Source organism: Babylonia areolata, chromosome 31, assembly GCF_041734735.1.
Source record: "Babylonia areolata isolate BAREFJ2019XMU chromosome 31, ASM4173473v1, whole genome shotgun sequence".
Lineage (NCBI taxonomy): Eukaryota > Metazoa > Mollusca > Gastropoda > Neogastropoda > Buccinidae > Babylonia > Babylonia areolata.
The window spans coordinates 7,503,919-7,531,418 of record NC_134906.1 but is presented as its reverse complement, the minus strand read 5'-3'; the positions used below and the strand labels follow the sequence as shown (position 1 = coordinate 7,531,418).

Sequence of the window (27,500 nt, the reverse complement as noted above, 5' to 3'; positions counted from 1 at the left end):
GATGGTTGTAGCACAATTGGCTGACAACAGCAGATCAGGTGGTGATGGTTGTAGCACAGTTGGCTGACAACAGCAGATCAGGTGGTGATGGTTGTAGCACAGTTGGCTGACAACAGCAGATCAGGTGGTGATGGTTGTAGCACAATTGGCTGACAACAGCAGATCAGGTGGTGATGGTTGTAGCACAACTGGCTGACAACAGTAGATCAGGTGGTGATGGTTGTAGCACAGTTGGCTGACAACAGCAGATCAGATGGTGATGGTTGTAGCACAATTGGCTGACAACAGCAGATCAGGTGGTGATGGTTGTAGCACAATTGGCTGACAACAGCAGATCAGGTGGTGATGGTTGTAGCACAGTTGGCTGACAACAGCAGATCAGGTGGTGATGGTTGTAGCACAATTGGCTGACAACAGCAGATCAGGTGGTGATGGTTGTAGCACAATTGGCTGACAACAGCAGATCAGGTGGTGATGGTTGTAGCACAATTGGCTGACAACAGCAGATCAGGTGGTGATGGTTGTAGCACAGTTGGCTGACAACAGTAGATCAGGTGGTGATGGTTGTAGCACAACTGGCTGACAACAGCAGATCAGGTGGTGATGGTTGTAGCACAATTGGCTGACAACAGCAGATCAGGTGGTGATGGTTGTAGCACAATTGGCTGACAACAGTAGATCAGGTGGTGATGGTTGTAGTACAAACAACAGTAGTACTTGGTGCTAGCTGTACAGAATGATATAGTGTTGTTAAGATAGTGTTTTGTGGTTTTGATTATTATGATATTGGTGTTGTGATATGAGATTTTATCAGTTAGGTATCTGTGATGTTTGATAGATCTTCATAGATCTACAGATATGTACTGGTAGATTGATAGATTGATATAGATCTATCTATACTCTCTCTCTCTCTCTCTGTATATATCTATTTCTGTCTCTGTCTCTCTCTCCCTCCTTCTCTCTGTCTCTCTCTCTCTCTGTATCTATTTCTGTCTCTGTCTCTCTCTCCCTCTCTCTCTTTCTCTCTGTCTTTCTGTGTGTGTGTGTGTGTGTGTGTGTGTGTATTCATGTTGAGTGTTGTGCATGATGGTTTTGTGTGTGTGTGTACATACATACATTACTGTTGATGTTTGGCTGGACGTCTTTGCAGAAGTCGTGTTAGTTCGGGGTTCGGTGGGGAGGGGGGCGCGATGTTTTACCAAAGACCCAATGATGACAGGGTGACAGGGATGATGACAGGGATGGTGACAAGGATGATGACATGGATGGTGACAGGGATGATGACAGGGATGGTGACAGGGTGACAGGGATGATTACATGGATGGTGACAGGGATGGTGACAGGATGACAGGGATGGTGACAGGATGACAGGGATGGTGACAGATGGTGAAAGGGATGGTGACAGGGTGACAGGGATGGTGACAGATGGTGAAAGGGATGATGACAGGTTGACAGGGATGGTGACAGATGGTGACAGGTATGATGACTGGATGACAAGGATGATGACAGGGATGATGACAGGGTGACAGGGATGATGATCGGATGACAAGGATGGTGACAGATGGTGAAAGGGATGATGACAGGGTGACACGGATGGTGACAGATGGTGAAAGGGATGATGACAGGGATGACAAGGATGGTGACAGGGATGGTGACAGGGATGACAAGGATGGTGACAGGGATGATGACAGGGTGACAGGGATGGTGACAGGGATGATGACAGGGTGACAGGGATGATGACTGGGTGACAAGGATGGTGACAGGGATGATGACTGGATGACAAGGATGGTGACAGGGGTGACAGGGATGATGACTGGATGACAAGGATGGTGACAGGGATGATGACTAGATGACAAGGATGGTGACAGATGGTGAAAGGGATGATGACTGGATGACAAGGATGATGACAGGGATGATGACAGGGTGACAGGGATGATGATCGGATGACAAGGATGGTGACAGATGGTGAAAGGAATGATGACAGGGTGACACGGATGGTGACAGATGGTGAAAGGGATGATGACAAGGATGGTGACAGGGATGATGACAGGGTGACAGGGATGATGACTGGGTGACAAGGATGGTGACAGGGGTGACAGGGATGATGACTGGATGACAAGGATGGTGACAGGGGTGACAGGGATGATGACTGGATGACAAGGATGGTGACAGGGATGACAGGGATGGTGACAGATGGTGAAAGGGATGATGACTGGATGACAAGGATGGTGACAGGGATGGTGACAGGGATGATGACTGGATGACAAGGATGATGACAGGGATGGATGACAAGGATGGTGACAGGGATGGTGACAGATGGTGAAAGGGATGATGACTGGATGACAAGGATGGTGACAGGGATGACAAGGATGGTGACAGATGGTGAAAGGGATGATGACTGGATGACAAGGATGGTGACAGGGATGATGACAGATGGTGACAGGGATGATGACATGGATGGTGACAGGGATGATGACAGGGTGACAGGGATGGTGACAGGATGACAGGGATGGTGACAGGATGACAGGGATGGTAACAGGGATGATGACTGGATGACAAGGATGGTGACAGCGATCGTGACAGGGTGACAGGGATGGTGATAGGGATGACGACAGGGATGATGACAGGGATGGTAACAGGGATGATGATCGGATGACAAGGATGGTGACAGGATGACAGGGATGGTGACAGGGATGATGACAGATGGTGAAAGGGATGATGACAGGGGTGGTGACAGGATGACATGGATGATGACAGGGATGGTGACAGGGTGACAGGGATGATGACAGGGATCACACACACACACACACACACACAGCATATATATAGATATATATCGGGTGTCCCCCAAAAAGTGAACCGCTTTTTGACAAGTATGTTTTCAGTGATAGAGAAACCGAATTTATTGAAAATTTTCACATAGTAACCTTAGGGTATCATCAACAAGTCTGCAAAATATCTAAAAGTTAAGACGCAGATTATGTGAGTATTGTCAAATTCCAAACAGCATGTCAAAAAATCCAGTATCTTAGCTGTGCAATGTGACCTTCATCATGTTCATACCAGCTGCCAGGTGTTGGCATCTGTCAATCACTGTAAGTCTGAAGGTAGCCTGTCTGGGTGTCAAATCTAATTTTTTTTTTTTAAATTTATTTATTTTTTTATTGTCGTCTGTATCCAAAATCAGTTCTGTCCAAAGTTTCAGTTTGAAAGGATCAGCCATGCCTTTGAGTGAAAGGGATAAGGTTACCATTGAAAACTGTTTCAGGGAGAAATTGAGTTTTCCTCTGATATTGGATATTTTTACATGCTGTTTTGAATTTGACAATACTCGCATAATTACCGTCCGAACGTTTACATGTTTTGCAAACGTGTTGATGATACCCTAAGGTTACTGTGAAAATTGTCAATGAATTCGGTTTCTGTATCACTGAGAAAATACTTGTCCAAAAGCGGTTCACTTTTTGGGGGGACACCCGTTATATATCTGACTGACAGGTTCGTTTTCGGTTGATCGAACTCTCGCGTCCATCCGTATTCCCAAACGGTTTGGGTTCTTACTTGATTCAAAATGTGGCGAACTGTATGCTTGACAGAATTCGTTTCAAAATGCCGCTCAGCGCCATACTGTACTTTTCTGTATGTTGCGTGCTCTTCATTCCGTATTCTTCGTTTTTTCGACCCAGTAGTACTTCTTCTTCTTCCATTAATGCTCAGCGGTCATAAGTTTGACCATTACTATCATTTTTTTGCGTGCTGGGTATTTTCGTGTCTCCATAACCCACCGAACGCTGACATGGGTTACAGGATCTTTAACGTGCGTATTTGATCTTCTGCGTGCGTATACACACGGAGGGGGTTCAGGCACTAGCACTTCTTGACCTGGGAGATCGGAAAAATCTCCACCCTTTACCCACCAGGCGCCGTTACCGTGATTCGAACCCGGGACCCTCAGATTCAAAGTCCAACGTCAAAACCACTTGGCTATTGCGCCCGTCTAAAGTAAAGTGGCTTTGAGAAGAGAGTGACTTAGAGCGCCTTATTTGGACACCGTTGTTTCCTATCCTTGGCGGTAATCGGAAGTCCGCAGTTGTCAAAAGACCGATTCTGACAGGTGATCTCTCAGTGGGAAGTGTTTTGACCATTGTGAAAAACAACACACACACACACACACACACACACACACACGGATTGATAGAGAGGGAGGGAGAAACAGAAGATGAACTCAGCATGTGATTCTCGTTTAGTTTGATAGCAGACGCCATTGGCATTGTTCTCATTTCACACACATACACATTCAGAGAGAGACTGATAGAGAGAGAGAGAGAGAGAGAGAGGATGAATTCAGCGCGTGACTGTCGTTTATTTCCATCATTGAGTAGTGAATATCGAATTGTTGTCAGTACACACACACACACACACACACACACACACACACACGACTGTTTTCTCCCCTTCCCCCTCCCCCTTCCACCCACCCCGACGCCCATCCGCCTGCCTTGTTTCACTGTAGTCACTGGTGTTGGTGGGTAGAGAGGGAGGTGGAGATGGTATTGGGCGGGGGGTGGGGGGGTGGCGATAACGGTGTGACGTGTTTCCCACACCCCTCCCTACCCATCCCCATGCATGGCGGGGGTTCTTGTTGTACGAGGCCATAGGACGGACTGGGAAGAAGCAGTAATGAGGTGGAGTGATGCAAAGCCCGCACCGACCTGCCCCCCTATCTCTGTCCTGCTTATCTCTCTTCACCCCTATCCTCCAGTCTACGTACGACGTTCCTTTTCTGGAGTCAGCGAGTCATGTGTGTAATTAATTCTTTATGTACACTGCGGAGCTCAGTGGCGGAGATGAAGCGTCTTGTTTATGTATTTGAATGTGTTCTGTCTCTTCATCTCTGTCTGTCTGTCAGTGTCTCTGCCTCTGTCTGTCTCTCTCTCTTTCGCCCTATTTCACACGAAGATGTTCTTTTTGCGCTTAAAAAAAAGAAGAAAAAAACCGGTAAAGCTGCAGGTCCCGATGGTTCTTGGGGAACTCTTAAAAACTTGTGAACAAAGTATACATTTTTTCGTAAAGTTCTTCAACAAGATATTTGATGATGGCATTTATATTGAAAGCTGGTGTGAGGCTGTTACCCTTCCATTATATAAGAAAGGTAATATTAATGATACAAACAGTTACAGAGGCATTTCACTATCAAATATTAGTAGCAAAGTGTTTAATACAATAATTAATCGGCGACTTCAGGAATTTGTTGAGGAAAATAATGTAACTGGGGAGTATCAAGCTGGTTTTAAGCGAGGATATTCAACAACTGACCATATCGGCATATGTGTACCCTTTTGGCCATAAATCAGAAACAGTTTTCTTATAATCGCAAACTTTATGTTGCCTTTATTGATTTTGAAAAGGCGTTTGATTCTATTAATAGGAATATACTATGGCCTATCTTAATTAAACATGGTATTAGAGGAAAGCTTTTTAATTGTGTTAAGAGTATGTATAATGTTGTAAAACAAGAACCAGATCTGGAGACAAGTTTACTGATTATATTAATTGTACTAGAGGTGTGAAACAAGGGGATGTGTGCTATCCTATCTTATTTTCATTATTTAAAAATGAATTGGCAGTAGAAGTAGTAGAGAAGGGAAGGCATGGTGCCATATTTACAATTGATTATTTTGAATTGTTTGTTTTATTACCAGCCGATGATATAGTTTTGTTTTTGTTCTCAGAAACTGTTACTTGCAGCCACAACTAAACAGCCTGAAAAAAATGCAGCAAATAAATGTAATATTATTGCATTGAGGGGGATGGGTGCCGGGGGGGGGGGGGGGGGGTATTTGGCAGTAAGGGAAAGGTGGTTTTTTGATGGTGTTGTATTGTCTGTTGTGAATGCTTTTAAATACCTTGGAATCCCTTTGTCAACCCGTTTATGTTTTGTAGCAGCATGTAGAGACCTGTCTAGAAGAGCAAAGAATGCATTGATATTTGTGTTAAGTTGATTGTTTATATTGAATAGCAATTCTTGGGATCATTTTCTTAAAATTGTTGATGCTCAAATACATCCCATTGTGCGATATGGATCTGAACTGTGGGGACTGGATAAAAATTCATTGTGCATTGTGAGTCAGTGCATTTGTTTGGGCTAAAAACGTTTTTAGGAGTTAGTATGAGGTGAGACGAACAGGTATCCTATTTATATTAACTCTGCAGTTAGATGTGTCAGTTAGTGGCTAAAATTACTAAAAGTGAATACTTATAGATTACCACGAAAAGCTTATGACATGTTGTATGATTTAGACTTCATGGGAAAAATAACTGGGTTTCTAATGTACGATTATGTTTATTTGAACTTGGTTTTGGGTATGCTTTGGTTAGTCAAGGAGTGGGTGACGAAAAATCATTTGTGCGAATTATCCGCCAACAACTGATTGCCTGCAGATGGCAAGATTGGGAAAACCACATTAAGTACAGTGACAGATTTGATTTATATAGAGTGCATAGTTCGACTCATTTAGTGAAGAAATATCTGTCTTTGAATTTAGATCGTTATTTACGATTTATCTTCACTAGATTTAGATTTGGCATAACCGAAATTAATGTTCATTAGTTTCGCTATAACAATATACATAAATCTGCTTTGTTGTGTCCATTGTGCAAAGTCTCTATTGAAGATGAAGTTGATTTTGTTTTGATGTATCCTGCTTTGCATCATCTTCGTGTGAAATTCTTACCTAAGAAGTATCATACAGATCCATGTTTGTTCCGATTAGGTCGTCTGATGGCTTCCAGCAATGAAAATTTCGTTCGTAGTTTGGCACTTTATCTGTTCAAAGCATTTCAGCTGCTAGTATCTTTTGTATCTTAAATTTTGTGAGGACCTGTGGTGCTCATCTATCTGTTAATTATTAACTCTGTTGTTGCCCCTCTTCAAATGAGGCCATGGCCTTAAATGAATAAAATATCTCAGTCTCAGTCTCTCTCTGTGTCTCTCTCTGTCTCTGTCTGTCTGTCTGTCTGTCTCTCTCCCTCCCTCTCTCTCTCTCTGCACCTCATCCCCGTCAACCCCACCCCACCCCCCTCCCTGAAAGAAAGAACAATGTGTTGACATTCCTGGGGAAATGGTTTTCTCCCGTAGCTTTGGAGGAGGAGTTTTTTGTTTCATGTCCCACCATACTTTGGATTTGTATGGTGGGTTTGAGGGGGAAACAGTGTGGCTGCAGGACGAAATGAAAGATGAATGTTTGAAGCAGCCAGCGCCGCTCCATTCGGTAGGTGTGCCTTCTCGTAGTGCGACAGAAACTTCTTTCTTGGAGCTTCTTTCTGGCCTGACAGAGAACTTCTTTTTTACTGAATGGTCTGACAGAACCTCTTTCGTGTTAGTAGCCTGGTCTGACAGAACTTCTTTCTTTGGTCTGATAGAACTTCTTTCTTTGGTCTGATAGAACTTCTTTCTTTGGTCTGACAGAACTTCTTTCTTTGGTCTGATAGAACTTCTTTCTTTGGTCTGACAGAACTTCTTTCTTTGGTCTGACAGAACTTCTGTACTTCTTTCTGGTCTGACAGAACTTCTTTCTTTCTTACTGTCTGGTCTGACAGAACTTATTTCTTTCTTACTGTCTGGTCTGACAGAACTTCTTTCTTTCTTACCGTCTGGTCTGACAGAACTTCTTTCTTACTGTCTGGTCTGACAGAACTTTTCTTACCGTCTGGTCTGACAGAACGTCTTTCTTACTGTCTGGTCTGACAGACCTTCTGTCTTTCTTACTGTCTGGTCTGACAGAACATCTTTCTTTCTCACTGTCTGGTCTGACAGAACTTCTTTCTTACCGTCTGGTCTGACAGAACTTCTTTCTTACTGTCTGGTCTGACAGACCTTCTGTCTTTCTTACTGTCTGGTCTGACAGAACTTCTGTCTTTCTTACTGTCTGGTCTGACAGAACCTATTTCTTTCTTACTGTCTGGTCTGACAGAACTTCTTTCTTTCTTACTGTCTGGTCTGACAGAACTTCTTTCTTACTGTCTGGTCTGACAGAACTTCTTTCTTTCTTACTGTCTGGTCTGACAGAACGTCTTTCTTTCTTACTGTCTGGTCTGACAGAACTTCTTTCTTACCGTCTGGTCTGACAGAACTTCTTTCTTACTGTCTGGTCTGACAGACCTTCTGTCTTTCTTACTGTCTGGTCTGACAGAACTTCTTTCTTTCTTACTGTCTGGTTTGGCAGAACGTGTTTTTTTACTGTCTGGTCTGACAGAACCTATTTCTTTCTTACTGTCTGGTCTGACAGAACTTCTTTCTTTCTTACTGTCTGGTCTGACAGAACTTTCTTTCTTACTGTCTGGTCTGACAGAACTTCTTTCTTTCTTACTGTCTGGTCTGACAGAACGTCTTTCTTTCTTACTGTCTGGTCTGACAGAACTTCTTTACTTCTTTCTGGTCTGACAGAACTTCTTTCTTTCTTACTGTCTGGTATGACAGAACTTCTTTCTTTCTTACTGTCTGGTCTGACAGAACTTCATTCTTACTGTCTGGTCTGACAGAACTTCTGTCTTTCTTACTGTCTGGTCTGACAGAACATCTTTCTTTCTTGCTGTCTGGTCTGACAGAACTTCTTTCTTTCTTACTGTCTGGTCTGACAGAACTTCTTTACTTCTTTCTGGTCTGACAGAACTTTCTTTCTTTCTTACTGTCTGGTCTGACAGAACTTCTTTCTTACTGTCTGGTCTGACAGAACTTTTTTCTTTCTTACTGTCTGGTCTGACAGAACTTTTCTTTCTCACTGTCTGGTCTGACAGAACTTCTTTCTTTCTTACTGTCTGGTCTGACAGAACTTCTTTCTTTCTTACTGTCTGGTCTGACAGAACTTCTTTCTTTCTTGCTGTCTGGTCTGACAGAACTTCTTTCTTTCTTACTGTCTGGTCTGACAGAACTTTTTTCTTTCTTACTGTCTGGTCTGACAGAACTTCTTTCTTTCTTACTGTCTGGTCTGACAGAATTTCTTTACTTCTTTCTGGTCTGACAAAACTTCTTTCTTACTGTCTGGTCTGATAGAACTTCTTTCTTTCTTACTGTCTGGTCTGACAAAACTTCTTTCTTTCTTACTGCCTGGTCTGACAAAACTTCTTTCTTTCTTACTGTCTGGTCTGTTAGAACTTCTTTCTTTCTTACTGTCTGGTCTGACAGAACTTCTTTCTTTCTTACTGTCTGGTCTGTTAGAACTTCTTTCTTTCTTACTGTCTGGTCTGACAAAACTTCTTTCTTTCTTACTGTCTGGTCTGACAAAACTTTCTTTCTTACTGCCTGGTCTGACAAAACTTCTTTCTTTCTTACTGTCTGGTCTGATAGAACTTCTTTCTTTCTTACTGTCTGGTCTGACAGAACTTCTTTCTTTCTTACTGTCTGGTCTGATAGAACTTCTTTCTTTCTTACTGTCTGGTCTGACAGAACTTCTTTCTTACTGTCTGGTCTGACAGAACTTCTTTCTTTCTTACTGTCTGGTCTGACAGAACTTCTTTCTTTCTTACTGCCTGGTCTGACAAAACTTCTTTCTTTCTTACTGTCTGGTCTGATAGAACTTCTTTCTTTCTTACTGTCTGGTCTGACAGAACTTCTTTCTTTCTTACTGCCTGGTCTGACAAAACTTCTTTCTTTCTTACTGTCTGGTCTGTTAGAACGTCTTTCTTTCTTACTGTCTGGTCTGCATATGACTTGGACATTAACATTTTGACATCGATGCATTGTGTGCCTCAGGAATAAATAACGCTGCCATTTCCCTGTTGTGTAATGTCACTAGTGTATCAATCTTTTGCCTTCTGTTTATGTCTCCCTGCACTTGATGTCTTTACCTAGTTGTTTCTCCCAAATATTGCCAAAGACGTGGAACAAGCTCCCTGATAACCTCCGTCATTCTGATTCCCTCGCATCTTTTAAATCTCGTCTCAAAACTCACCTTTTCCCTCAGCAGTAAGTTCAATTGTGGCAGGTCCACTTCCTTTGCGTTAGCTGTGCTTGACTATGTATGTATACATATGTATGTGTACATAACTACATGCATGTATATGAATGTGTATTGTGTGCGCGTGCGTTTATGTAAGTTTGTGCCTGTGTGCGTATGTGTTAGGGTAACCGTTAGATACACATGTATTGTTAAAATGTATGTACGCAGTGTGTGTCAGTGTGTGTGTGTGTGTGTGTGTGTGTGTAGTCATATTTTGGTGTGTATGTAACATAGATGTAATGTTTTATGTTAAAAAAGCGTTTTTGTAAAGCACCTAGAGCAGATTTCTGGATAGTGTGCTATGTAAGTATCCATTATTAATTTTTGTAAAACACAGATATCTGTCTGTCTATCTCTCTGCGGCTGCCTTCACCTCTACACTCCATATCGCTCACTACGGTCGGCTTCGGATCCACTCTGTTTACGCATACCCAGATTCAAACACTCGGCTGTTGGCCGCCGTTCTTTCTCTGTCTCTGGACCTTGCAGTTGGAATGAACTTCCTCTTTCGCTTCGTCAAGTCTCCACACTCAGCTCTTTCAAGTCTGGCCTTAAAACCCACCTCTTCCCAAAACAGCCTCTCTTGCCTGCCTCTTCCTTGTCTTTAGTTTCTACAGTTTTAGAGTTATGCATGCGTGTGAATGACTGGTGCGAAAGCGCTTTGATTTGTCTCTGCACAAGATTCAGTGCTATATAAATACCATTATTATTATTATTATTATTATTATTATTATTATTATTATTATCTATCTGTCTATCTATCTATCTATCTATGACTATGATAGGGTCTCAAGCCTGATCAGCGAATTCGTTCAAGAGAAGATCAAACATCTGCTCCTGTCTTCTTTTTAAATTATATATATATGGTGTAGCATCAATGGATCTATCCGTCCGAACGCTCCAACGCCCCGCCCCCTTGAAAGCGAAAGGAAAATTGAACTGGTGCCATCCGGGACAGCCACGTGTTGAGTTGTCTTGGAATGGTGGGTGGGGGAAGACAGTGGAGGGAGGGGAAGAGGGGGTGGGTGTTTCTGCGGGGCTGGGGGGGGGATGAGTCATTGTGGTGCTGACACAGGTAACGTGTTGGCAGAGTTCCGTCCCCCTCCCCTCCTCCCCCACCCCCACTCCGCCCTCCGAGTCAGAAACTTGCTGCTGTGCTGTAAAGGGGGTGGGGGGACGGAGGGGGTGGTCGTAACGTCATTAACACCTCATGATCCACCCCCTGCACCCTCCACCCTTTCCTGTTCTGAAACTGGTTCAACGCTGAGAGGAAAGTGTTCCCGATCTGTCATTTTCTCTGATTTAGCGTGAAAACATTGTCTCTGGGAAAACATTGTCTCTGGCACAGCGGGAAAACATTGTCTCTGGCATAGCGGGAAAACATTGTCTCTGGCACAGAGGAAAAACATTGTCTCTGGCACAGAGGAAAAACATTGTCTCTGGTACAGCGGGAAAACATTGTCTCTGGTACAGCAGAAAAACATTGTCTATGGCACAGCGGGAAAACATTGTCTCTGGCACAGCGGGAAAACATTGTCTCTGGCACAGCGGTTAAACATTGTCTCTGGTACTGGGGGAAAACATTGTCTCTGGCACAGCGGTTAAACATTGTCTCTGGTACTGGGGAAAAACATTGTCTCTGGCACAGCGGGAAAACATTGTCTCTGGGAAAACATTGTCAATGGTACAACGGGAAAACATTGTCTCTGGGAAAACATTGTCTCTGGTACAGCGTGAAAACATTGTCTCTGGCACAACGGGAAAACATTGTCTCTGGTACAGCGTGAAAACATTGTCTCTGGCACAACGGGAAAACATTGTCTCTGGTACAGCGGGAAAACATTGTCTCTGGCACAACGGGAAAACATTGTCTCTGGTGCAGCGGGAAAACATTGTCTCTGGCACAGGGGGAAAACATTGTCTCTGGTGCAGCGGAAAATATAAACAATGTCTCTGGTGCAGCGGAAAAACATTGTCTATGGCACAGCGGAAAAACATTGTCTCTGGTACTGGGGGAAAACATTGTCTCTGGTACAGCAGAAAAACATTGTCTATGGCACAGCGGAAAAACATTGTTTCTGGCACAGCGGGAAAACATTGTCTCTGGTACTGGGGGAAAACATTGTCTCTGGTACTGGGGGAAAACATTGTCTTCGGCACAGCGGAAAAAACATTGTCTCTGGTACAGCGTGAAAACATTGTCTCTGCTACAGTGGGAAAACATTGTCTCTGGTACAGCGTGAAAACATTGTCTCTGGTACAGCGTGAAAACATTGTCTCTGCTACAGTGGGAAAACATTGTCTCTGGTACAGCGTGAAAACATTGTCTCTGCTACAGCGTGAAAACATTGTCTCTGGTACAGTGTGAAAACATTGTCTCTGGGAAAACATTGTCTCTAGTACAGCGTGAAAACATTGTCTCTGGTACAGCGTGGAAACATTGTCTCTGGGAAAACATTGTCACTGGTACAACGGGAAAACATTGTCTCTGGTACAGCGTGAAAACATTGTCTCTGGGAAAATATTGTCACTGGTACAACGGGAAAACATTGTCTCTGGTACCGGGGGAAAACATTGTCTCTGGTACAGCGGGAAAACATTGTCTCTGGTACAAGCGGGAAAACTCTGCTCCGCTCGCATCCTGTTCACTGATCGTGCCGGAAGTCAGTTGCTCCGGGACCGTGCTCGCAAATTGAGCACCGGATGTAAAAAAAAAAAAAAAAAGTGTGTGTGCGTGTGTGTGCGTGTGTGTTTGTTTGTGTGTGTGTGTGTGTGTGTGTGTGTGTGTGTGTGTGTGTGTGTGTGTGTGTTTTCTTCTTTAAATCAACAGTTTTCGTAGTTTTGGTAACTAAAAAAACAACACTAAATCAATGCTATCACAGTTGTGGTCATAAAACTGAACACTGCAAAGGGTATGGTACATGAAAAAAACAACAACAAAAAACCCCGAAAAAAAACCAAGAAGAAATTCCTGCCTGGCTCTGGTAGGCTGTGGATAATTCACTGACATTAAAGTATGCCAAACATAACTATTTTCACAGTGAGATTCCAGAGCATGGTTCCGTGGCGTCTCAGTGTGGGTATTTGCCATGAACATTGCTGGAACATGAACATTGCTGGCCAACATTATGGCAGACCGACAGGTCTTCTGGACGACTTTTTTTGTTCCGTTATGGAAATGTTGCCTCTGTTTCCGTCTGAGGAATGAAGTAGAGATGGACGGGATGTCTGGCACTTGTAAGGCTGGAGGGGTGGGAAGGGGTGAGGGGGTAAGAAATAGGGGTAACTTGTTCACAGTTCAGAGAAAGACGGGTAAGTTGTTGACAGTTCAGAGAAAGAGGGGTAACTTGTTGACAGTTGAGAGAAAGAGGGGTAACTTGTCGACAGTTCAGAGAAAGAGGGGTAAGTTGTTGACCTCAGAGAAAGAGGGGTAATTTGTCGATAGTTCAGAGAAACAGGGGTAATTTGTCGACAGTTCAGAGAAAGAGGGGTAAGTTGTCGATCTCAGGGAAAGAGGGGTAACTTGTCGACAGTTCAGAGAAAGAGGGGTGAGTTGTCGACAGTTCATAGAAAGAGGGGTGAGTTGTCGACAGTTCAGAGAAAAAGGGGTAAGTTTTTGACAGTTCAGAGAAAGAGGGGTGAGTTGTCGACAGTTCATAGAAAGAGGGGTAACTTGTCGACAGTTCAGAGAAACAGGGATAAGTTGTTGACCTCAGAGAAAGAGGGGTAAGTTGTTGACAGTTCATAGAAAGAGGGGTAACTTGTCGACATCAGAGAGAGAGAGGGAAAAGCTGTCGACAGTTCAGAGAAAGAGGGGTAAGTTGTCGATAGTTCAGAGAAAGAGGGGTAACTTGTTGACAGTTCAGAGAAAGAGGGGTTACAGTTCAAAGAAAGAGGGGTAACTTGTCGACAGTTCAGAGAAAGAGGGGTTACAGTTCAGAGAAAGAGGGGTTATAGTTCAAAGAAAGAGGGGTAACTTGTCGACAGTTCAGAGAAAGAGGGGTTACAGTTCAGAGAAAGAGGGGTTATAGTTCAAAGAAAGAGGGGTAACTTGTCGACAGTTCAGATAAAGAGGGGTTACAGTTCAGAGAAAGAGGGGGTTATAGTTCAAAGAAAGAGGGGTAACCTGTCGACAGTTCATAGAAAGACGGGCTACATGTCGACCGTTCAGAGCAGCAAAAGGTTCAGCTTGACAGCGAAATTCCCCAAAGCAAACTTCGATGAAGAGTGGCGTGACTCCGTTTTGTTTTGCTCAGTGAGGCGTAATTACACGGGCCTTGCAAAATTTGTTCCCTGCAAGTTTGCCCCGTGAGTCATCATCGCAGCTCTAACCGCTTCTGCACACCTGAACAGCTCCACTTCTTAAAGCTGTGGAAATACGGGCCTGCTTGTTAATGGAGAAAGAGGGGGGGGGGGGGGAGGGGGGGGGGGGGGAGAGGGAGAGAGACAGAGAGGTTGAGGAGAGAGAGAGAGAGAGGCAAAGAGTGAGGGGCAGAGAGAGAGAGAGAGCCGGAGCGGTCTTGCTGATTACAGCACTTCACCAAACATCAACACAGTAGCGTGTCCGGGAAATGCCTAGGGCCGGAATGTACACAAGGCTTTTTAACTGTCGAACATAGGATCCGGCGGCAGTGTGACAGATGTATACAGGTCTGTACACAGTCTGTTGAACCCCCGTGATGCACTCGTAAAACCGGACATGCTTGCAGTGTCGGTAATTTTCGTGACCCAAGTTGCGTAAGTCATTCTTGTTATGTTCCCATCCAAACAATGAACCTCATCACCGTCGTTATCCGTGTTTTAAACATCGTCACCATCATCATGTCAAAGAAAACACAAAAGGCAATTGTACATTGTTCGGCCTTTTCCTGAAAACCAGGCGATGGCTGTTTTGTACTGTTTTTTTTTCAGGACGAAACAGTTCTTTTCGTATTTCATAATTATCGGAAAGCACAAGGACGGACACACACACACACACACACACACACACACACACACACACACACACACACACACACACACACACACATACTCAAACGCACACGCACACGCACACACAGTCTCTGCCCCCATAAAAAAACTTTAATCTTTGTATACAGTCATGCACATTCGTACATAATTGCTTTACATTATTTTTGTTCTGTCATCACCGCCAACGCTCTCCCTCCTTTCCCTGGCGTTATCTTCTCTATCCGTCCTGGTCAATGTAACCGTGGGAGCGTATCGTTGTGCCGCCGACCCGTTGTGCCGACCCGTTTACGGATTGTCTTTTGTCACAAAAAAGACAAAACAAGATGGGCAAGCCATACTAATAATCTCCCTTTTTATTTGACATTTGGGTCACAGTAACGTCACAAATGGCGCAACTGGGTCCAAACATATGCATTCGCGAATCCTCATAGGCTACGACCTTTGTTTCAAATTTCGTAAAGATCGGTTCATAAACAGCTGAGAAAAGCTTGTTTGCGTAGAGAACTGCACATTCTAAAAATAGAACATGATTTACGTCATCGTGAGCTTATTACTTATACCGTTTATAGTCCCTAGTATAATGAACACGTAACTAAAATTTGGAGGAAATCCGTTGATAAACAGCGGAGATATTAGTGATCAAAATTTTGGCAATTTGCGCCACTGTGACGTCACAAATGGCGCAAATGGGTCTCAACTCATACATTCGGTAGACATCATAGCCCCCGAGCTTTGATCCAAATTTTACTAAGATTGGTTCATAAACAGCCGAGAAAAGCTTGTTCAAAAATCATCGAATAGCGGGACGGCGGCATAACGGGTCGGCGGCATAGCGGGACGGCGGCATAACGGGTACCCCCCAATGTAACCACTTCATTGTTTTCATAAATTGTTCTATTACTTCTCTGATCAGTGCGTATTTTTTTTGTTTGTTTGTTTGGGTTTTTTTTTTGTTGTTGTTTTTTTTTTTTTGATCGGCTACTCCAGCTACTGTATGTTGAAAATGTTCTACTATTTCTGATCAATGCATGTTTGGTTTTCGGTTCTATTTACAATATATCCATCGCCATTTACGTTGCCTTTATTCTGAACTGTACTCTCACACATGTGTGCAATGGGCTCATGACCTGCACTGAAGGAACCATCCGTATCCGTATCCGTATCCATATCCCTGCTATTCTGTCGCGTTCTCTGACTGTGCTCGTGCTGATATCTCCACACACACACACACACACACACACAAACAGCAACAAAAATCTTGGTAATAGAATAAGTAGCGAATCATGTTGGTACGGGTCTCTTATAACAACAACATATAGTCATGAGCCTGTGACGCCTCCTTCCCCACTTCCCCCTTTACTTAGCTAGGTAAGCAAGGTGGACAACCACACGAGCAGACAGGTGTAGAACCATAAACTACAGCGTGACTGCACTTTCTCCATATTGTTAGTGTTGACCGAACGGCCACCTTGGAGAGAGACTGGTTTGGGACTTTGATGACTGTTTGGACTGCCGCTTAACTGCCATTAAATCGTGTGTGTGTGTGTGTGTGTGTGTGTGTGTGTTGTATTTTGTGCCTTTTTCCTGCTATTATTCATATTCAAATACGAGGACGAAAACCAGTCTCTTCGCACGTACACCAAACCACACGTACACCACCAAACCACTACACAGTATGATATTGAGCCTGTACATTTGCTACATACTTTGCAGTGTGCGTGTGTGTGTGTGTGTGTGTGTGTGTGTGTGTGTGTGTGTTTTCTTCAGTTTAACGTCTATTCACCATAAGTGTTTTTAGACGGAAAGGAGTAGAGTAGTGTATAAAGGAAAGGGAATGCATGTGAATATTAGTGTAAAAAAAAAAAGCAAGAAAAAAAAAGCAAAAGTATATTATAAGAAAAAGTCTAAAGAGGTTGTGGTGTGTATTGAATGAGTTGTCATGGGAAGGAGAATATGTATGTGCATATCAACAAGTATTAACCTACAACAATGTAAATATAAATAACAGTGTGTGTGTGTGTGTGTGTGTGTGTGTGTGTGTGACTGTGTATGTGTGTGGGTGTGTGACTCTGTGTGTGTGTGTGTGTGTGTGTGTGTGTGTGTGTGTGTGTGTGTGTGTGACTCTGTGTGTGTGTTGTATTTTGTGCCTTTTCCCTGCTATTATTCATATTCAAGTACAAGGACGAAAACCAATCTCTTCGCCAATAGCTTTTTCCACAAAGCAGTCAGTGAGTGCTCTGTCTCTCGAACAAATCCAGTATGATTAAACAGAACAGTGCAATCAACAACCATCTACCTGAAGATCCAGTCACCAGCCCCATCCACATGTACTATGCAGCTTCTGTTCAAACGTGTGTGTCAGTGTGCACAAGTTCTTTTATTGATATATTTGTGTTTGTGTATGATTTTCAATTTATGTTTGTACCCTTTTTTTTATGTACTATCCCCCCAATATTCATTGTGATCCCGGTGTACTTGGTAATAAAGATTTATTGTATTCTTTTCTATTCTGTTTGCAGTTTGTGCCTGCTTTGGTTTGTGTGTGCGTGTGCGTATTCACCGTGTACACAGTGTGTGTGTGTGTGTGTGTGTGTGGTGTGTCTGTGTGTCTGTTCACTCTATGTCTGTCTGTCTGTTCACCGTGTGTGTAGGCCGACTACAGAGAGAGCCGCTGTTTGATTCCCGTCATGTTGCCGTTGTGGACAAAGGGTAGAGGGGGTGCAGGGTAATGTGTGTGTGTGTGTGTGTGTGTGTGTGTGTTGGGGCTCATGTACGTTTATGTGTATTTGATTGTGCTTTCATATCTGTGAAACTGCATGTTTAGTGCATATCCGTTAAGCATATGTGTGTGTGTGTGTGAATGTGTGTCTGCATGTTTTACATTTATTTGCTTATTTATCATTGTCTTTTTTTATTTGATTTATTTATTTTAGTCTATTTCTTTTTATTTATTTATTTATCTATTTATTTTTTTTTTTGCACGCTTATAGTTGACTTCATTAAGTTTTTGCGCCGTATGAATGTTGTTATTAGTAGTAGTAGTTCTTTTTTATGTATTTATCTATTATTTATTTATTTATTTACTTATTTCTTTTTATTTTATTTATTTTATTTAGTTATATATATATATTTTTTTTTCTCAAGGCCTGTCTAAGCGCGTTGGGCTACGCTGCTGGTCAGGCATCTGCTTGGCAGATGTGTTGGTGTAGCGTATATATATATATATGGATTTATCCGAACGCAGTGACGCCTCCTTGAGCTACTGAAACTGAAACTGGACAAAGTGGTGTGGCGGTACGGTGTGTCACCTCATGGCTGCTCACATGCTGGGCGGGACGGGTCTGGGTGGACAGATCACACATTTCACATCTCATTGATAGTCAGTCTGGACTGGCTGTGGGGGGGCTGTCAGTCACCAGCGCTTGTCGTAACGGTGCTGTGCCGTGCTGTGCTGTGCTGTGCTGTGCCGTGCTGTGCTGTACCGTACTGTGCCGTGCTGTGCCGTGCTGTGCTGTACTGTGCCGTGCTGTGCTGTGCCGTACTGTGCTGTACTGTGCCGTGCTGTGCTGTACTGTGCCGTGCTGTGCTGTGCTGTGTTGTTCCGTGCTATGCCGTACTGTGCTGTGCTGTGCCGTGCCGTGCCGTGCTGTGCTGTGCTGTGCTATGCCGTGCCGTGCTATGCTGTGCTGTGCCATGCCGTGCTGTGCTCTTCTTCAGCGAGGGAAATGGGATGTGCATGCGGTGTGTCCGGTTGACGTTACGGCATCAGGGGCCTTATGCAGGAAACCTTACTGAACGCGTAAGTTACCAACTAAATGGAACCCAAATTCAAAGTCATCAGTGCACGAAACCTTACAAAACGCGTAAGTTATCAACTAAATGGAACCCAAGCTCAAAGTATGCAGTGCACGAAACCTTACTAAAGGCATAAGTTATCAACTAAATGGAACCCAAGCTCAAAGTATGCAGTGCACGAAACCTTACTAAAGGCATAAGTTATCAACTAAATGGAACCCAGGCTCAAAGTATGCAGTGCACGAAACCTCACTAAAGGCATAAGTTATCAACTGAATGGAACCCAGGCTCAAAGTATGCAGTGCACGAAACCTCACTAAAGGCATAAGTTGCCAGCTAAATGGAACCCAAGCTCAAAGTATGCAGTGCACGAAACCTCACTAAACGCGTAAGTTACCAGCTAAATGGAACCCACACTCCAAGGTTAGCAGTGCAGGATACCTTGCTAAACACGTTAGTTAACTACCCAACTGAATGGAACCCAAACTCAAAAGTAAGCGCAGTGCAGGAAGCCCGGCTTTCTTCCTGTCGGGACGTTCGAAGCGGGCGACTGGCATAGAAATTTTACAGTTGTGGGGAAAGCCCTGCCGCTGCCGCTGTGCAGACAGACACGGGATCGAGTCTGCTTCCTTCCTGCTCGTCGTGTGTGATTTCTGTGGACAGGTCTGTGTCTGTGTGTGTGTGTGTGTGTGTGTCGCCTGTCTGTCAGACACTCTCCTCAGCGATGAGCGAGGGAAGAAGAAAAATCCTCATGAAGAGGGCCGTGTTCGCTGGCTGTGATATTATTTCTGCGTTGTTTGTCGGGTTTTCTCTCTCTCTCTCTCACACACACACAGGCACACACACACGCACGCACACACGCATACACACACACACGCGCTCGCGCGCACACGCACGTACACGCATATAATTATTTGATCACTCAGTTCGCGAACAGTTACATTTATTCCTTTCCAGCAGTTGTTTCTGCTCTACTCTCGTCTGATGTCACTTACTGTGAAAAGATTTTAATTAACTAAAGAACACACACACACACACACACACACACACACACACACACACATAATCACACACACACACACACACACACACACACACACACACCATGACATGGAAACAGACATATTGTACAGATCAGGACAGACCCGCATCCCCCCCCCCACACACACACACACACGCGCGCGCGGGCGCAATAACTTACAAATGGAAAAAAAAAAAAAAATAATAATGATTTGACACACAACAGCATAAAACAGATTCAAAGACTACTCCCATTACATTTCTTAATTACGCATACACGTACGCATGCAAGCACGCGCGCGTGCGCGTGCGCGTGCGCGCGCGGAGTCTGCATGGGTTATAACTAAATGTCATTAGAAAAGGATGGAAGATCTATGCATCGGCGTTTTCAAAAAGATTGTTTTCGGTCCAGTTTTGAAAGATTGAAGTGAGGGAGAGTGGCGAAGATCAGTGAGGTAAACTGATCCAGACAGATGGAGCTGAATGAGAAATGGGAGAATCACCGAAGGATCGGGTTTTTTTTTTTTAACCCTTTCACCGCCAGTCAATTTAGAGTACAAAATTTCCTTATGGTATAAACACAGAAAAGACAATGGCTAAGAATAGCTGGGGATTCCCCCCTGCGATGTATAGAAAATATGGCCTATCCTACCACCGAACATTAAGAGCAGTAGGTTCGTGGATTAACAAACCAGTGAATGGTCACCTTTCAGTGACATGGGTCCTCTACCACGCCTGTGCATAAATGCGTGCTTGGCGGTGAAAGGGTTAACACAGGGGGGTGTGGGGGGGGGGGGGGAGAGAGTGGGGGGGGGCGGGGGGGGGGGGGAGATCTCTTACCAGCAATGATTGATGTGGCCCGTTTTGTCACACTGTGTCATGGTCTGTGTGTCTGCCCTTGCTAGTGGGAGGGGAGGTGTCTTTTCTGGGGGGATACTCGCTATGTGGGTCTCTGGCAGGTGTGAACTGAACTGAATACCCCCCCCCCCCCCACACACACACACACACACACAGCACTCCCAAGTATCTGAGAAAATGCCCTGAAAAGAGAGCAGACTGCGCGCCCTTCGTTTTGGTGGCCATGTTTGGATGTGTCTTCCAGATTTTCTAGAACTCTTTGTCTGCCGGGAACTAACTTTACTGTACAGGGAAAAGCACGTGTTGTTGGTTGTGGACACTGGCGTGTGGGGCTGGCTATGTGAACTGTCTTGTTGAGGTGTGAAGTCAATAAGATGAAAATTAATGTGCGATGACGGGCGCAATAGCCAAGTGGTTAAAGCGTTGGACTTTCAATCTGAGGGTCCCGGGTTCGAATCACGGTGACGGCGCCTGGTGGGTAAAGGGTGGAGATTTTTACGATCTCCCAGGTCAACATATGCGCAGACCTGCTAGTGCCTGAACCCCCTTCGTGTGTAAACGCATGCAGAAGATCAAATACGCACGTTAAAGATCCTGTAATCCATGTCAGCGTTCGGTGGGTTATGGAAACAAAAACATACCCAGCATGCACACCCCCGAAAACGGAGCATGGCTGCCTACATGGCGGGGTTAAAACGGTCATGCACGTAAAAGCCCACTCGTGTACATGCGAGTGTACGTGGGAGTTGCAGCCCACGAAAGCAGCAGCAGCAGCAATGTGCGATGATCCAGTGTGACTTGAAGACCGATCTTTTATAGACCAGGCCCTGACCAGGATGAGATGAAGTCTCATGTTTGTAAGACAGTGGTAAGTGTGAGGTATTGTGTGTTGTGTTGAGTTGCGTTGTGTTGTGGTGTGGTGTGGTGTGTTGTCATTCATGTCACAGCAGGATTTCTCTGTGTGAAATTGTACTTGGACTGCTTTCCGCACCCAGAGTGCTTGGCTGTCAATACTGCTTCACTGTGTGTGTGTGTGTGTGTGTGTGTGTGTGTGTGTGTGCAGGTCAGTAGTCGGTGTGTGTGTGTGTGTGTGTGTGTGTGTGCGTGTGTGTGTGTGCGCCAAGATATATATACAGATTAGTAGTCGGTGTCGGTGTGTGTGTGTCTATGTGTGTGTGTGTGTGTGTGTGTGTGTGTGTGTATACAGATCAGGAGTTGTTGTGTGTGTGGAGGGGGGAGCGGGGGACACTATTGGCAGATGAGCGTGTGAACCATTCTGCGACCTTGCTCCTAGGAGGGTCACTGACTTGCCCTGAAAGTGGTGTGGCTCAGGACCTTCTCCAGTCAGCAGGACTGAGTGGTTGGTCCACCCTGTACAGTGCTGACAGTGATGGTTAGCACTGAGTGGTTGGTCCACCCTGTACAGTGCTGACAGTGATGGTTAGCACTGAGTGGTTGGCCCACCCTGTACAGTGCTGACAGTGATGGTTAGCATTGAGTGGTTGGTCCACCCTGTACAGTGCTGACAGTGATGGTTAGCAATAAGTGACTGAGAACTGAGTGGTTGGTCCACCCTGTACAGTGCTGACAGTGATGGTTAGCACTGAGTGGTTGGTCCACCCTGTACAGTGCTGACAGTGATGGTTAGCAATAAGTGACTGAGAACTGAGTGGTTGGTCCACCCTGTACAGTGCTGACAGTGATGGTTAGGAATAAGTGACTGAGAACTGAGTGGTTGGTCCACCCTGTACAGTGCTGTCAGTGATGGTTAGCATTGAGTGGTTGGTCCACCCTGTACAGTGCTGTCAGTGATGGTTAGCACTGAGTGGTTGGTCCACCCTGTACAGTGCTGTCAGTGATGGTTAGCATTGAGTGGTTGGTCCACCCTGTACAGTGCTGACAGTGATGGTTAGCACTGAGTGGTTGGTCCACCCTGTACAGTGCTGACAGTGATGGTTAGCAATAAGTGACTGAGAACTGAGTGGTTGGTCCACCCTGTACAGTGCTGACAGTGATGGTTAGCACTGAGTGGTTGGCCCACCCTGTACAGTGCTGACAGTGATGGTTAGCATTGAGTGGTTGGTCCACCCTGTACAGTGCTGACAGTGATGGTTAGCATTGAGTGGTTGGTCCACCCTGTACAGTGCTGACAGTGATGAGTGGTTGGTCCACCCTGTACAGTGCTGACAGTGATGGTTAGCACTGAGTGGTTGGTCCACCCTGTACAGTGCTGACAGTGATGGTTAGCACTGAGTGGTTGGTCCACCCTGTACAGTGCTGTCAGTGATGGTTAGCATTGAGTGGTTGGTCCACCCTGTACAGTGCTGACAGTGATGGTTAGCATTGAGTGGTTGGTCCACCCTGTACAGTGCTGACAGTGATGGTTAGCACTGAGTGGTTGGTCCACCCTGTACAGTGCTGACAGTGATGGTTAGCAATAAGTGACTGAGAACTGAGTGGTTGGTCCACCCTGTACAGTGCTGACAGTGATGGTTAGCAAGTGACTGAGAACTGAGTGGTTGGTCCACCCTGTACAGTGCTGTCAGTGATGGTTAGCAATAAGTGACTGAGAACTGAGTGGTTGGTCCACCCTGTACAGTGCTGACAGTGATGGTTAGCAAGTGACTGAGAACTGAGTGGTTGGTCCACCTGAGTGGTTGGTTGCACACTGTACACACTGTTGTTGGTGCACACTATACACACTGTCTGTTGTTCGTACACACTGTACACACTGTTGTTGGTGCACACTATACACACTGTCTGTTGTTGGTACACACTGTACACACTGTCTGTTGTTGGTGCACACTGTCTGTTGTTGGTACACACTATACACACTGTCTGTTTTTGGTACACACTGTACACACTGTCTGTTGTTCGTACACACTGTCTGCTGTTGGTACACACTGTACACACTGTACACACTGTCTGTTGTTCGTACACACTGTCTGTTGTTGGTACACACTGTACACACTGTCTGTTGTTGGTGCACACTGTCTGTTGTTGGTGCACACTGTACACACTGTTGTTGGTGCACACTGTACACACTGTCTGTTGTTGGTGCACACTGTACACACTGTCTGTTGTTGGTACACACTGTCTGTTGTTGGTGCACACTGTCTGTTGTTGGTACACACTGTCTGTTGTTGGTGCACATTGTACACACTGTCTGTTGTTGGTGCACACTGTCTGTTGTTGGTGCACACTGTACACACTGTCTGTTGTTGGTACACACTGTCTGTTGTTGGTACACACTGTACACACTGTCTGTTGTTGGTACACACTGTACACACTGTCTGTTGTTCGTACACACTGTCTGTTGTTGGTACACACTGTACACACTGTCTGTTGTTGGTACACACTGTACACACTGTCTGTTGTTGGTACACACTGTCTGTTGTTGGTGCACACTGTACACACTGTCTGTTGTTGGTGCACACTGTACACACTGTCTGTTGTTGGTGCACACTGTACACACTGTCTGTTGTTGGTGCACACTGTACACACTGTCTGTTGTTCGTACACACTGTACACACTGTCTGTTGTTCGTACACACTGTACACACTGTCTGTTTTTGGTGCACACTGTACACACTGTCTGTTGTTCGTACACACTGTACACACTGTCTGTTGTTCGTACACACTGTACACACTGTCTGTTGTTTGTACACACTGTCTGTTGTTGGTACACACTGTACACACTGTCTGTTGTTCGTACACACTGTACACACTGTCTGTTGTTCGTACACACTGTGCACACTGTCTGTTTTTGGTGCACACTGTACACACTGTACACACTGTCTGTTGTTGGTGCACACTGTACACACTGTCTGTTGTTGGTACACACTGTACACACTGTCTGTTGTTGGTGCACACTGTACACACTGTCTGTTGTTGGTACACACTGTACACACTGTCTGTTGTTGGTACACACTGTCTGCTGTTGGTACACACTGTACACACTTGTCTGTTGTTGGTGCACACTGTACACACTTGTCTGTTGTTGGTGCACACTGTACACACTGTCTGTTGTTCGTACACACTGTGCACACTGTCTGTTGTTGGTGCACACTGTACACACACTGTACACACACTGTACACACTGTCTGTTGTTCGTACACACTGTGCACACTGTCTGTTGTTGGTACACACTGTACACACTGTCTGTTGTTGCTACACACTGTACACACTGTCTGTTGTTGGTACACACTGTATACACACTGAACACACTGTGTGTTGTTGCTACACACTGTACACACACTGTACACACTGTGTGTTGTTGCCACACACTGTACACACACTGTACACACTGTCTGTTGTTGGTGCACACTGTACACACTGTGCTGGCCGTGTTGCAGGCCCTGTCCAACATCAGCCCCCTGGCCCTGTCCCCTTGAGATGTGAAGGATCCTCCACACAACGGCCGCCCGATGAACCGACCCCAGCAGCACGCGGAGTCTGTCTACTTCATCCAGCAGCGCTATGAGGACACGGCGCTGCTCATCTTCCAGCAGCAGGCCAAGAGGCGCAAGGAGCTGAAGAAGAACTCTGGCCAGCACCAGCACCAGGCTGTGCCCTACCACGTGCAGTTGGCCCCGCCAGGACACAGGTCTCCAGGCAGAGGTCGCGGTCCAGGCAACCCTGCACCCCTTGGGTCCGAACCTGTGTCCGGCAACAGTGGCTCCTTCCCTCCCCCCTCCCCCTCCTCGGGCACCCGGCCCCAGCCTGTGCCTCCCGCCAACGCCGGTCGGGGTTCAAGTCTCTCCTCCTCCCACCACGATGGGTGGACGTCAGGGGCAGCGGCCGGGGCGGGGATCCAGGATCCTCCGGAAGTACCTCTCTCCACCGCCGCCAAGCCCGACTCTGTGACTCCCCGGCAGTCAGACATCATCCTGTCCCACCCGCTGAGCGGCCTCGAGCCCGACCCGTTGTGCGGGTCGGCGGTGGGCTCACCGCTGCAGTCGTCCACGCACTCGGACCTGACCGCCACCACCAGCGACAACACCGCCTCGCTCAACAGCGCCGTGGACGGCTCGCTGCCCAGCGACACGGAGAGTGACACGGCCGTCAGGCCCGAAGACCCCGAGTCGGACGACGACGACGAGAAGACTCACGTTTCCGAGAGCGAGCTGAAGGCAGACCTCGGAGTTCTCCCCGCTGCCTCAGAGCTCAAAGCGAAAGACAGTGCGCCGGAAGTGAAACACGCCCGACCAGAAGTCACCGTGAAACCCATCTTACCAACGGAAAACCTGAAACCCTCTTTACCAGAGGACGTCAAATGGGAACACAGTGTTGCAGAGGAGAAAGAAAAAGGTGCTCTGGCGCAGAACGAGGAGGAGCCCCCTCTGGCGGAAGAATTGGTGAAACAGATCCCAGCGGCAGAAGACACGGCGAAAACCTGCGAACAGACCCCGTCAGTGGATGGAGGGATGCCCACTGCAGCTGACGGCGTCGTGAAGCAAAGCACAGCGGAAGACCTGGTGAAGCATTGTCCAGGAGCAGAAGACGAGGTGAAGCATTCTTCAGGAGGAGAAGACCTGGTGAAGCATTCTTCAGGAGGAGAAGACGAGGTGAAGCATTCTTCAGGAGAAGACCCGGTAAAACAGCACCTCTCAGCAGAAGTCCTTGTAAAGCATTCTTCAGGAGAAGACCTGGTCAAGCAGCATTCTTCAGGAGAAGAACTGGTCAAGCATTCTTCAGGAGAAGACCTAGTCAAGCATTCTTCAGGAAAACACGGAGTGAATGACGGAGAACTGGCATCTGACGTGAAGACCATCCTCCCCCAAACCACCAAAAGCCAAGTCAACAATCGTCCCCTGTCGCAAGAAGGCGTCCCTGCCACACACAGCGACGTCACACACGTCGTGGATCATACCGTCGACGTCGCAATTGACGTCACCACACAAGAAGTGAACCACATGGCTGACGTCACCACACAAGACGTGAAACACGCCACTGACGTCACACAGCACCACGTGAAACACACGGCGTCCGACAAGGACTCGAACCTGCACTCCGACACCGACGCCCGTGACACGGCGTCAGAGGACGGGTTCAAACCCCGGCGGCAGGCGTCTGGTGGATCTACCCGGGGTGAGCGTTCCCCTGACGGGAGCCGGGTAAGTGGAGCGGACAGCCGGGTGGAAGTAGTGGCCCACTTTGGCAGCTCCGGGGTGGTGGCCCGGAGGAAGGTGGCCATGACCAAGTCTGACAGGGGCAACACCCAGAGTCGGGTTTGTCGGCTCATGTGAACTCCTCACTTCAGTTGGGTTGCTGCTGTCTGTATGTCACAGAGAGAGAGAGAGAGAGAGAGAGAATGATGAACACACACACACACACACACAGAGTGAGAGAGAGAATGATCTTATTTAAAACTAGGAGATCTCTCCTCAATGGAATGATGTTGAAATTGAGACATAAAGATATTACTGAGTGGAAGAGACAATGAGACAGAGACGGAGACAGAGAGAGACAAACACAGCGTTTATTTATTAAGGAGACCTCTCTTCAGTGCTGTTAAAAAAAAAAGTAGGCATCTGAGAGAGAGAGAGAGAGAGAGATTTTATTCAGCAAAGAAACCCCTTCTCAGTACTGTTAAAAAAGATAGTACTGAGAGAGAGAGAGAGGGGGGGGGGGGAGAGAGAGTGTGTAATCTTACTTAGCAAGGAGACCCTTGGTCAAGTGTGTTGAGAGTTGAGGCACGACACAGTACATATACTGATGACTGTGCTGTGGACGTTGAGGCATGACACAGTACGTATACTGATGACTGTGCTGTGGACGTTGAGGCATGACACAGTACGTATGCTGATGACTGTGCTGTGGACGTTGAGGCACGACACAGTACGTATACTGATGACTG

General features: G+C 45.9%; 1 protein-coding gene across 5 annotated transcripts in view; it reads left to right on the top strand.

Moving 5' to 3' along the window:
* LOC143276226 (uncharacterized) overlaps positions 1-27,500 on the top strand; it is a 39,678-nt gene that overhangs the window by 4,169 nt on the left and 8,009 nt on the right. For 2 of the 5 annotated variants that reach the window (XR_013053520.1, XM_076580697.1), the window contains exon 2: positions 24,997-26,757. Coding sequence is in view for 4 of the 5 variants with exons in the window: in XM_076580697.1 (XP_076436812.1) it covers positions 25,069-26,757 (1,689 nt within the window). In the remaining variant the exon portion in view is untranslated. Of the gene's footprint in view, positions 1-7,202; positions 7,272-18,552; positions 18,769-24,996; positions 26,891-27,500 lie in introns of those variants that run through there. The other 3 variants (XM_076580695.1, XM_076580696.1, XM_076580694.1) reach the window with 3 other exon arrangements.